Source organism: Motacilla alba, chromosome Z, assembly GCF_015832195.1.
Source record: "Motacilla alba alba isolate MOTALB_02 chromosome Z, Motacilla_alba_V1.0_pri, whole genome shotgun sequence".
NCBI classification, from domain to species: Eukaryota; Metazoa; Chordata; class Aves; order Passeriformes; family Motacillidae; genus Motacilla; species Motacilla alba.
In genome coordinates, this window is record NC_052046.1 from 53,519,872 (window position 1) to 53,532,463 (window position 12,592).

Here is a 12,592-nt window from a genome sequence, read left to right on the forward strand (position 1 = left end):
CAATCAAAAGACATACTTAAAGGTCCCACTTTTCAACTGACACTGTACTAAATCTGAAAATAACATATCAATGATACAGGATGAAGAAAATTAAATAACCTGACTGAAGGATAACTTGTGGAATCAAGGTAAAATTAAAAGAAGTTTGATCAGTTCATACAAAACAAATAGCTCAAGACCAAAATTACAGCCAGTATTAGTTAACATTACTAATGAATTACCCTCTTCCAATGTCTGATTGATGTCTACCTGCATCCAACCCATCTGTCACTTTGAAAATGGTTTTTATTCTTGGAAAATCAAACACAAAGCAAAGTTATATGGACCATTCAGGGAAGTTTTAAAGTATGTTTTTTCAATGTTTATTTAAAGACTACAGGATCATTTTCATTCATTAAAAAATTAAATGTATGGATATATAATGACCTGAATAGGAGAACGTATAGTTATCATCTTGCTTCCTTCAACAGTGTCAATTTGACTGACGATGGACCTTTCAACACCTGATTCCTCGTGTCTCACTTTGTAAATACATCGACCCACTTTAGTCAAGGGAATCTTTTCCACAGCAGAATGATTATGCGGACCTAGAATTTACAAGAAGAGACATGAAATGCTCAAAAGGAGCATAAAGAAAGAGTTGAAAGACAAAAATGTGCATTCAATAGAACTTTCTGTGTCATTCAATCTAAGAATAAAAAAACCACCCGCCCGATGAAAAAGTACAATCCGCACTCTTAATACGCTGCCCTTGCAGTTTTACTAAGGAAACAGCAAAGATTCTTTTCTTGCCACAAGAAAAACAGTAAATGAGTCCATCACTCAAATATATAAGTGGGTTCTGCTACTGCAAATAAAATTAGTGCCTCACAGGAAATGTTTACAAGATGTAATAGCTTATTAACAAGGCATAGGTATTATATTGTAAAAACAATTCATCATATGGTCAAGTCTGAAAAACTGTCAATTGCTACAATAAATCAACTTAAATTTTAAACAAATACACCATTAAAATTAGCTAAATTTTAATTTTAGCTTTATCTATGGTTGCTTAAAATTATTTAAAACAATCTTTTAAAAAACACTCCTCTTAAGAGTAACTTCCGTAAACACACATATATATAGAACTCCATTTTAAAACAAAAATTATTTTCAGCAGCTGAATCCTTCAATAACATATAAATGCAAATAAATATCTGACTCAATAAATATTATTACATAAATAATTTATCACAGCAGAAAACCTATGATGCAAAAATTAAGAAGTATGATATATATAACTTTAAGATGTAAAGGCTAAAGCAGGATTTCAAATACTGCCATGCATCTAGAATTCAAAGAGACATTCCTTTCATGTTATGTTGTACTCCAAAATTTATTGACCTGTACAAGACACTGTATTAAGGATGAAAAATATTTACAAAAACAGAAGACATATGAACTTTGGAACTTACATATCTGAATGTAAAATCTCTTGCTACTCAGTGTTGTCATTGCTGTGAACTGGTCACTCTCATTTCTACTTCTGACAAAATCCATATTTAAACTCTCTTTGTCTTCTAAATGAAATATTTTTGATCCAAATTCAACATTAAGGACACTAAAGGAATCACTAGGTGAGACCGTGATGGGAACTCCTAAAGAATTTATTATTACAAATGGTGCTCGTTCTTTTTTGAAGATGTCTGAAGTTTGACTAGCTGCTTCAGCAAATGCCTAGAAAGCAAAGAATCAATACAAAACATAAACATACTGAGTAAGACTTCACCGAGATGATCTCTGCAAGTAATTATCTAGCAATTCTAACACCACATAGTTAAGAAATCTTTCTTACCGTGCCCAAGTTACTCAACATTTGCAGTCCTAACTTGGACAGTGTAATGTTGAGCTGGTCTTTTGAGGAAACATTTATTACTGTTTTATATTCTGGAACTTTGTAGTTCTCTTCTTCTTCATCATCTGATTCAAACAGTGCTTTTTTAGCCTTCTTCATCTGAAAGGAAATGTTTAAAGAATTCTTATCTGACCACTCATTCTGCAGAAGAAAGTTTCACCTCAAGACTCTCTATGTCTCCCTTTCCCATTTCTATGTCCTGCCACAGTTTTCCTTTTTTGTTGTTATGTTTTTATTCTCAAATAAAATCAAAGAGGGAGAGAAGAAGACAAGAGACACATTATATATTCAGGAAGTCAATGAAATTCAAGTAAGAGTAACGAAATTTATGATCATTCCAAAGTAAAGAAAATACATACTAACTACTAACATATCCAGTAAGTACTGTGTGATAACATTCATCTTAACCTCTTGAGTAACACTGTGTAAAATGTTACACATAATTGACTTCTTAGTGTTAAACCAGTCTGCAAATTTAGCCTTTTTGTATTTCTAAATCAAATACCTATTTGTTTTCATTTGATTGAAAGAAAAAAATTAAAAACCCTGAGGGAATACATTTCTCTAACCTTCAACACTTCTGGAAATTAGGTATTTCCAAATGTTTTATTTCATATCAGGATGAGAAGACATGAGGTTTGATTCACTATCTTCAACCTCTCTCCTGTATTATGTCTTGTACCTCTCTGGAAATTTGTCAGGGGTATTTCTAATAACAGTTTCTTAACTGCAGTATCCCAGTCCATGGTCTTTATCCTTCTGAGGCTATCACTGTAGAAAAGTTTTTGATAACAATAGTCCTAAGAAAAGGGTAGACCTTCAGTTCTGAGCAACCCCTCTCCTCAGGTTAAAAATACTTGAACAGTTTTCAAAAAAGTTAGGAAACAATGAAATGAAACAGTTAAGATGGAAGGAGGAAAAACAAAAGGTACCTCCCATCCTTTGATAACACCTTATCTAGTTTGAGACCAGAATCTTGACTGTTTCCATGGAAGATTAAAATTAAGTGGTAAGAACATTACTCCCACAGTACTCTTTGGGCTACTCAACAGCTATCAGATTTTCCAATACAATTTTGCTATACTACTACTGTAAAACAAGAGCTGTGGCTTGTCTTTCCAAAATCATTGAATGCATCATTAGCACATGGCCTAATAGGACAAATTGATAAAAACCTGTTATGTTTACCTCATGCAACTAGACTAAAATTTTGCCACTTGAAAGACAATATTTAACAGATCTGAGTGTCTGGATCTTTCCTTGTATAAGAAGTGGTTTCATTTACTATTTGGGAGAAAACTCTCAGCAACCAACAAGGAACAAAATTGTAAGAGTAGTCTCAGAAATTAAAGGTGAAGAGCATTTGGTTTTTTTAAGGTATCATAATGCAATATTTGAGCTCAGCTTTCTAAACTATACCTTAATTTCAAGAGTCCATGGCTTGAATAAGTCAGTCTTCTCAACTTCCAGTGGTTCAAGCAAAGGCTCCCACACGCCAAACATCTCATTAAAATAATGTACCTATCAAAATCCAGAAAGCAGTTAGGAATTCACACAAAACTTAAATTAAAAAATTCTGATTTACAAGTATATTAATTATTTTGGTAATCTAAAAGATTCATAATCAGATTGCACTTTCAGCTGCTACCATAAGATGAAACAAATGCATTAGAAAAATAAATGAGGCAGCTAAGTTTCTACTGCAAAGTCCTGGCTGCAAATAAGTGGTAAAAATTGTGCCACTTAAAATACAATTTTGGCTTAAATGATAATTTAAGCTGGAATTCAAAAGCACTACAAATAAGGAAAAATCCACCTACAACAATCACTGAATTTTGTCACTAATTTCCAAATATGAGTCAGTTTGGATGTTTTACGAACAAAACTGCTTTATAGAAACACCACATATATTCTACAACATTAACTGAAGATTATTAGAGATTTTTAGCCAGCTGCCATTCCAACATTTAACACTGACACAACAGGTCTTTAAGAACTTGCAAAGAGTGTAAATGTGAGGCTGCATAACACCAATTACAGTGCCGTTAATTAACATTACATCTAATGTATTAGATTTTCATTTTAATTTAGCTATCTTAACCCCTCATTCCCATCATGCTCCCACAACACATATTTTCAGGAGTTTAGTCACCAAATATATGGGTTATTTTTCTTTTATTGTCTAAATAACATATATGTAAGATTTAGACAATAAGGTTTAGCAACCTAGGAAAACTTCTGTTTCTTTATGTAAGACTCCTCACCTCTAGCTCAAGACGAGAATGTAGGTTGATTAGAGTACTCCAGTTCTTGACTTCTCCAACAAATGAGGACTTGGCTAAAAGCATTGGCACTGTTCTGTGCCCAACCCCTGCTTCAAGTGTTATAAACACAGATTCTATATTAAGTTTCAATGACTCTCCTGTGGGAACCAGTTCAGTATTAGGATTTTTATCTTCATTTTCATTAGTCTCTTCAAGAAACCACATTTTAAGATTTTTTATATCTTTCTTATTCCACAAGTCAGGAGGAATTTGACTAATCTCTTCTTTTGTTGTTTCTGCAGTTTGATAAAGGGCTGATGTAATAGTAATTACTGTGTTTATGATTATTGGTGAAACCTACAAATAAGAAATTGGAATAACTGGAAATGAGAATCTAGTACAGAAACAGCTACATTCAGACACAAAAATACAATGAGTATGTTACAATAACAAAACACTTCCATTTTCTACAGGACTCTCATTCAAACATACTTCCCTGCCAAAAGCAATAGTTCAATCTTTTCAGATTTGCTATCCTGCCTTATTTCCAGATGGAAGCTTTCTAAACTACATCATTCAATGATTTATCTGAACACTTCAAAACTTATCTCTGCACACCAGGCATTTTATAAAACACAGATTCAAAACTGAAGCATAGTGACACAGCTGTTTATTTTCAATTTTATTCATTTTGACATGCTCAACAGGTAGGTGACCTAATGAAGAACAGGAACAATTCCCCACTTCAGACACTCCTGAAGCAACTTCATAGCCTGCTGAGTGGGAAATAGAAAACTAAAAACATAATACAAGGCTACTTACTTCTATTGTTAGAGATTTAATGGTTAGATCAGCTGTCTGTGGATTAGTACCTGACTGTTTCATTTCAAAGAAGAAGTCACAAGGCTGCAATACCTATACAATAAAGTAAAAACACATGTCATATAGAGAGAACAATATTTGTAGAAATTTACTTTGAAAACATACACATTAAAAATAAAGGTTTTTTTGTGTTAAAAAAAGGTTTTCTTTCTTTTTACTGAAAGAAAATTTACTAATATTTGGGTCTTCAAAATTAAGAGAAATCTGAACACTAGTAACATGTTGAAAGAAAAAACAAGTATCCAGAAGCATCACCTCAGCCATTCTCAACCATTAATGACTGAAACGTCAACTACAGTAAAACACATTACAGTTCTGTAATTCCACTCTTGCAGTAAAGTCTGCTGATATCTTCAATGCACTGCACTGAATGCACATCATGCCACTGACTTTTGAGGAAAACCAGTTTTTCAGTTGCAATGCAGAAAAAACACAGCTACAGTTTTCCTGAATAACAATATAGCCGTTTGAAGCACAATCACTTAGTTCCCAATTTGTTTTGCAATCAGTCCCTGAACGTTTTCACTTGCCAAAGTTTACCAAATTAGAGGTATGCTATAAACAAAACTAGTGCAATGTTATTAATAAAGGACTCAGATGTAATTAGACTATACTGACACTGTACAGACAGGATCTCATACCCCCATCTGAGATGGTCGGTCTTTCAAAAACTGTAATTTCAAACCATATTGATGCAGCAATCTTTTCTGACATCTCTGTCCACATTTGAATCAGATGCTAGAGGCATAGATATACCCTAAATCAGTTTGACCACACTTTTCCCAAGTTAAGTATGATCTAACAGAAGTTTTTGTCCATAATATTGTTTCTTACCCTATTGCTCAAATTACCTTTTTTTCTTACTCTGTATTACATTCACATTAACGAAAAATAACAGATTTCTCTTTAGACCAACACACATATGAGAAATACATAAAAAACCCCTCATCATTCATGCTATTTTAAATCTGGAGGTTAGTTTCCCTATGTGGCATCTGGATATGACACTTAGGGATATGGTTCAGAGGTAACTACGGTAGTGCTGAATTGACAGTTTGACCAAATGATCTTGAAGGTCTCTTTCAGTTTTGATGATTTTGTCATCAAAAAGATTAATTCATACAACCCGATTACTTTCTGTCTTAGGTTACATTGTAAGATGTACCCAAAAGTATGTACTCTATCACCATCTTCATAAGCAGTTAAAACCAGGTGGGGCAGTGTTCTTTATCTCCTCCATGACTCATCCCTGATAACTCTCTCTGGGGTGGAGGGTGGGGAGCAGATATATTCTGCTAATGGTCCATCAAGCCTCACTGCATGACTGATAAAATTACATCATCCCACTGTGAGATGCTGTGCCCAGGGAGAGGAGTCAAGCATTCCTGCCTGGATATAATCTGAGATTTGAACACCACAAATGGCCACTGGATTCCCAGAGGACAAGAGCTCCATAGCCACCACTGGACCTTCAGAGGAAGATCAAACCCTTCTACAGGATCACTGATTTAACTGCAGCCACTATTTAATCAGACACCCTGACTATTTAATCAGATACCCTGACTAACAGGGTATCAGGCTGTATTCTGACTCTGTCAGTGTTTCTGTATTATTGCATTTATTTTAATTTTCCTATGAAATTGTATTTCTGACTTGGGATGTCCCACTGGTTTGCTTTCAAACTAGTATACTTTCCCAGAGTAAAATTAGATTGTTTAAAGAAAAAACTGGGTTCAGAGGTTTGCTTACACATGTTTTCAAAAGGAGCAGTTATGCTCCTACCTGCAGGTAACATGTGGGTTTTGTTCGTGGTTTTTTTGAATCCTCTCAAGAACTTTCTGAATCTTTCAAGGAAGGTACTGTTTTAAGCATTGAAACTAGTGCCCTCTGAAGTTTTTTTTCCCTATCTATAACACAAGCATCCTGTCAGATTCAGGTCTTTTTCCCGGTTTCTACAGCCTGAGATAAGAGATTCCATCAGAAGATATTCCCATAGGAAGGAAAATTTGGTGTCCAATAGCTTTCTACAAAGAAAGTAACATTTATGCCACATTTGCCAGCCAAAAAAATGGAAGCCGAACAATTTTGCATGGTTGTTATCAATGCTAGTGCATCACTTTCTAAATGACTAGATAAAAATTTTAGTGGAATTAAAGACTGTGTAAACCCAAGGAGTAAACTGAGGTGCTATGAATCTACCTGTAACTGAGACGAAAAGGAAGCCCCAGTCCTTTCTGCTTACAGCTTTGGTCTTTCCCACATCACTCCATAAGTAAGCAGGCATTAATAGAGAGCTGAAAAGTTTTGCTCTTCAAAATTCATCTGTGGTCTTAGAACATGGGTGACTGTTGTATATACAACCAATTTGAATTTTTTCTCTGATGCAATGATATCATCACAGAGTTAACTGAGGAATAGTCTGCTGTAGAGGCAGAAAAGCTGTAAGCTCCAAGAGTCAATGCAACTTTCACCTGGTCAGAAACTAACAAGTCTGATTCTGTTGCCAAATATAAACAAGCAGCTTTACTATAGCAGATCTATAGACCTTAACATAAAGGAATTTATGAACAGCATACAGTAAGTAAATGATTTCTGAATATGCACTTCCTTTTTTTTTTTGGTGACTGTTATTCTCTTACATAGCTATTTAATACAAAGTTTTAGACTGATAGCACTCCAAATTTATTATACTGCATTTTATATAGCATACACTTACAAAATTCTATTTATTTGGCTTACATGGGATATGAAAGATAACTAACACTTTAGTGTTATGCTTTAGGCATACTAGACAAAAGAGAATAAAATCAACAAAATGTTAGCCACAAAATTTTATTCATACTGTAAATCTATACTACTGTATTGTAGTACACATTTTAATGATGAACATTTCAGAAATTGTCTGCATTTTAGTTATGCAGCACCTTTTAAGTGACATGGCACCTTTTAATTACACTGAATGGTTGCAAACTCACCGTAGTAATGTTTCCTTTCCTTTCTTCTGGAAGAAATGGGCATGCTTTCATCTGTATTTCTTTAACAGCAGCTGTCATGTTGTACCTTTCAGGGCTATTTTTAATGAAGACCTCACACTGTGTTGTAACCACCAATGCAGGAGCATCACTTCTTGTTAAATCAGCCACAAACACAATCTCTGGATTTTTAACAACAATGTTCATTTCCATTGTAGAGACAGGCTGCACAGATGCTTCAGAAATATAAATTACATTAATTGAATTGTTCAAAGATAAAATCTCAATTATTTTCTTGTTGATTTAATTATGAATATAATTAATTTCTATAATTAATAACATTTTTTACATTTGTTATTTAATTTTTGTAACTTATAGGGAGGCACTGACTATTCAGGGGTAAGATCTAGCATGACTAGTGTTAGCAAATGTGTAGATCCCTGCAACTGACATTTATAGGCTCTTCATTGCAGGCACAAAACCATTTAATATCTAATTACTCTTGGGTACAACAGAAGACTCCACAAAGCTTCTCTGTCAAAATGAAAAGGATAACCACTGTTGAATGAAAATGACAAGTATCACCACTCTTACTATCTCTGACAGGAACAAATGTATCAGCTTCACTCCATACCTACATCTGCCAACCCTGATAAAGAGTTTTACAAAAATGCTGGGCATGTTTTCTGCTCTCTAGAGTAGCAAACACTCATTTTTCCACAGGACAATAATGCAGCATTACTGATGCCTAATGTAAACACTTGCAATAAAAACATACTTTTATGTAAGACTTCCTTATCTGTTCAGACTTTGATCATCAGCAAATAATCACAAAAGGCCTGGCTGACAGGGACACAACTAGAATATTTAGAGCACAGGAAAACAACACCAAAAAACCAGGGACTTGCTTTGGCATACCTGATTAGAACTATCTGAGGCCTGGAAGCATAAAAAGAATATTTCCTGCTCTGATGCTCTAATGGACCATTTTTTGTTGTCAGGTACTCAAGCTAAAAATCTGTTTGCTGATGTAGGAAGAAATGTACATCAGTGGACAACCGAAATAACATTTCTAGGCAGCAATATCAGGCAGGCCAATTCCATATGTAAGCACAATATATATAATCCGCTCCACTTTTAATCCCATTTTATTTTTAAACATACATTTTTAGGTATCTCCTTTCTCTAGTAAGACAAGACTTCATTTGGAAACAAAGACTAAAGGTCATGAATGTATTTTCATGATGCAAAGAAAGCAACATCAATGGTTACAAGCTGTTCTATACATATAAACATAGAAAATAGCATAAAAGGAGTACTGTATATTTAAGTAGTATTACAATACCAAAACTGAGCTGATATTCAAATGCAGATTTTAAACTATTTACGGTGTATACTGGTATATACCTTGGTCCTTTACAGGTAATGACTGCTTGAGATTTCTTTGTGCAGCAGCACTTTCTGCATTAGCCTTTAGAAATATATCTGCTACAGTAAGTAGAAACTCCATGCTTGCACAAAGGTATATCTCTTGAACAATAACATCAAGAACAGTGCCTTCTCTCCCCTGTTTATAGTTGACATCCACCATAACTTTCTTTTCAAATCCATGTTTCATTTCCACCATTCTGAAAGACAATTAAGGAGGCATTAAACGAAACAATAAAAAGCCAGCCGCAAATACTGAAAAACTCTCAAGATTCTCATTCCAGATGCAACGCATTAACAAGATTGAATTTAAAAAAAACAATGCAAATAATTTTAGAACATGACTGATAAAAACATGAGCACTAATTTTTGTAACTTTAAAACTAACTGGAATCCCAGACACTGGTAACTAAAGATGTTAATAATTTAACAAGACAAACCATCTTATTTCCTTGTTTACATATCAAAAGTACTACATTTTACTGAAGTTTGTTACTCTTCATGAGCCATCATCTCAGTCTTACTTAGAACTTCATTAAAGTGGAAAGTGAAATTGTTTTCTATGCACATTTATTAAATTTAAAGTTCATTTTTTGTATCTAGCACTGGTCTCTCACAAAGATATGCGAAACAAAAGGCACATGAAACACATACAAGCGCAGTAATAAGTACTTTAAGAACCCCTACACTAAAACAATTGCAGTTTTAACAGAATACTAATGAAACGAAAACATTACTCTTTGTCTAACTAATAATAGTAAATTATGTAAAATTACAGACCTTGGTGTAGCCTTCTGGATGGACTGTCTTTTATCATCTAATGTACAGTTTGCCAGTTTGACTGAAGCATTCATTGAACCATCTGATAACATTTTCAGAGCAGCTGACATGAGAACTAGTTTAAACTCCGCAAGCTTCAAAAGGTCATCTCTCTGATCCAAACTGTTAACCTGTTTAAATGAAACATTTGTAGATTTCGTTACAGGTAGCCAAAATAATATATACGTGTGATATACAGTTCTGCTTTAACTGATGATATTTTCAAAAATAATAAATTAAATTAACTCAGTAATAGTTCAAAAGACAACCACAAACAACAAGATACAGGACAAAATTTTCAAAAAGCAAAGCTTTGCCCTTCTACCATCTTTCTAAAGCAAGTTAACATATGTGAGAGACCTAAGTTTATAATAAATTACAAAATTTTAGTCAGAAATCTAGTGACAAGTTTTGTAAGTTTAAACCAAGATGAATATAAATGTATTCCTATTGACAAATTTAAGAATCTTTCTCCACCATTTTGTGTGTGTTCATGTACCCATCTCTACATGTAACTAATTAATATATTTCATTCCTCTGCATATTTTTCTTCCCAAACTATATTTTAAATTAATGCAAATTTTCATCAGATTCCTAGTCAGATGACAGAAGATGCCACATATCATGTGCTACCACTGGTTATTCTATTTCCTGTAGTATCTACCAAGCGATTTAGATAAAATAGCTGTTCTCTAATTTCGGTCACATTTGTTATTATTGCTAGAACACACTTTCTCTGTCATAAATTAAGCTATTCTTGTTCAGAATTTCAAGGACTCTAGGCAATCTTAAAGCTGCTGATTTTGTAACCAAAATTAAACTTACCTGTTTTGAATTTGGACTATACAGCACTAAAGTCAGAGAGTCAAATCTGAAGTCCAGTTTTAGTGTTGTTTTTATTTTCATAGGTGAATGCAATTCCACCACAGCTGACGTCACAACAGTTACCCCTTTCAGGAATCAGAAAAATGGTTAAGATTAAGAAAATTACCTGGCTGCAAATAAGGAAAAAAGCCAAAACATAATATCCTTGCTTACGACCATAAAAACAGCAATTTAGCTTTTTCTCCACATGCAAATCCACCCACATTTAGCATATGTTCATCATGCTTTATGTAACTACTTTTGGCAAAATCACACATTTGAAAATATAAAACACACCCCTTACATATCCTACATGAAATTTTTACCATCTTTAAAACTCAAATGTACAACTTCCAGTGAATATTACACAGTACTGTGTGCAGGAGTGTTACAAAGCATACAAATTTACTTTCTTCCTCATTTGTTCATCTGCCACATTGTTGCTAGTTTTCATATGTAATAAAGGAGTTCAACAAAAGATGGTTTTCTTAACTTAAGTTGCTTTTCTTTATACTGTGTGCTGAGTCGATGGGCAAATTTATCATGTATCAAAAAGGAACAATTTTCAGGGGTGTCATCATTACAACAGACAAACAGATCTAAATCAGGACAGCAAGGAAATCACCATATAAAGGAAAGAGAGTAAAATGGTAGCTTTCCCAAGTTAGGATGTTAACAAATGCAGTCAACAGACTTTTAAGTGCTGCCTTGCATTATGCCTGGGAAAACAAGACCCTTACATTATATGTTATGCTCCAAAATTCACTACAGTGGCTCACTTGCTCCTATTCATTATTATTACTGTCAGATTTAGCTCAAACCACAATGTCAAGATAATAAGTTCACTGGCAGTCAACCAACCTCATCAGCTAAGGAGGCATTTAGTGACAGCAGCAACAACAGCAGCATCAGTGGCTACAGTTGCAGGACAAAATACCTCAAAGAGCCTGGCAGGGGGCTCCCAGAGTCAGGGAAATTTGAGATGGGAGAGACCTGGCCGGGCTCAGGAGCTCTCCTAAGTGAGGCCTACATGGTGAGGGCCTTGCCAGAACAACCGAGGGAGAATTAACAACTCCAGGGAGCATAAGAACTTGCAGCACAGTGAAAATGCGGACAAATATATGGCACATCAGAAGCATGTGGCACAATATTTCCTGCAGCAGTTCATGCAGGCAGGGCATGTAGGAGGAAAGCGTGATCCTCCCCAACTCCTGAGGAGAGCTCATCTGGTGGTTTTCACCTACCCCATGAGAACAGACGTGTGATCTCCATAAAGCCAAAAGCCATTGCTAGTAGCACAGCAACCCAGACTGAGCTTCTCAGAAGCACGCACCTGCTCAGGTCTGCAGCTGCAGGGAGTGTTTGAGCTTGGCATTAGCATCAGAGGGCAGAAGAGACCACACTTGTGTGCAGTGGGACCAGGTGGATGATGTACCGAGCCTGGTGGCTGAGCTTAGAGAAGAAGAGGA

The 12,592-nt window shown here is 34.8% G+C and overlaps 1 protein-coding gene across 5 annotated transcripts in view; it reads right to left on the reverse strand.

Moving 5' to 3' along the window:
- VPS13A (vacuolar protein sorting 13 homolog A) overlaps positions 1-12,592 on the reverse strand; it is a 105,067-nt gene that overhangs the window by 38,462 nt on the left and 54,013 nt on the right. For all 5 annotated transcript variants that reach the window (XM_038123289.1, XM_038123292.1, XM_038123290.1 and 2 more), the window contains exons 36-45: positions 11,085-11,209; positions 10,221-10,390; positions 9,420-9,640; positions 8,016-8,248; positions 4,981-5,073; positions 4,159-4,515; positions 3,314-3,415; positions 1,835-1,993; positions 1,455-1,716; positions 427-587 (exon numbers count right to left, since the gene is read on the reverse strand). In XM_038123289.1, the coding sequence (XP_037979217.1) occupies positions 427-587; positions 1,455-1,716; positions 1,835-1,993; positions 3,314-3,415; positions 4,159-4,515; positions 4,981-5,073; positions 8,016-8,248; positions 9,420-9,640; positions 10,221-10,390; positions 11,085-11,209 (1,883 nt within the window). The remainder of the gene's footprint in view (positions 1-426; positions 588-1,454; positions 1,717-1,834; positions 1,994-3,313; positions 3,416-4,158; positions 4,516-4,980; positions 5,074-8,015; positions 8,249-9,419; positions 9,641-10,220; positions 10,391-11,084; positions 11,210-12,592) is intronic.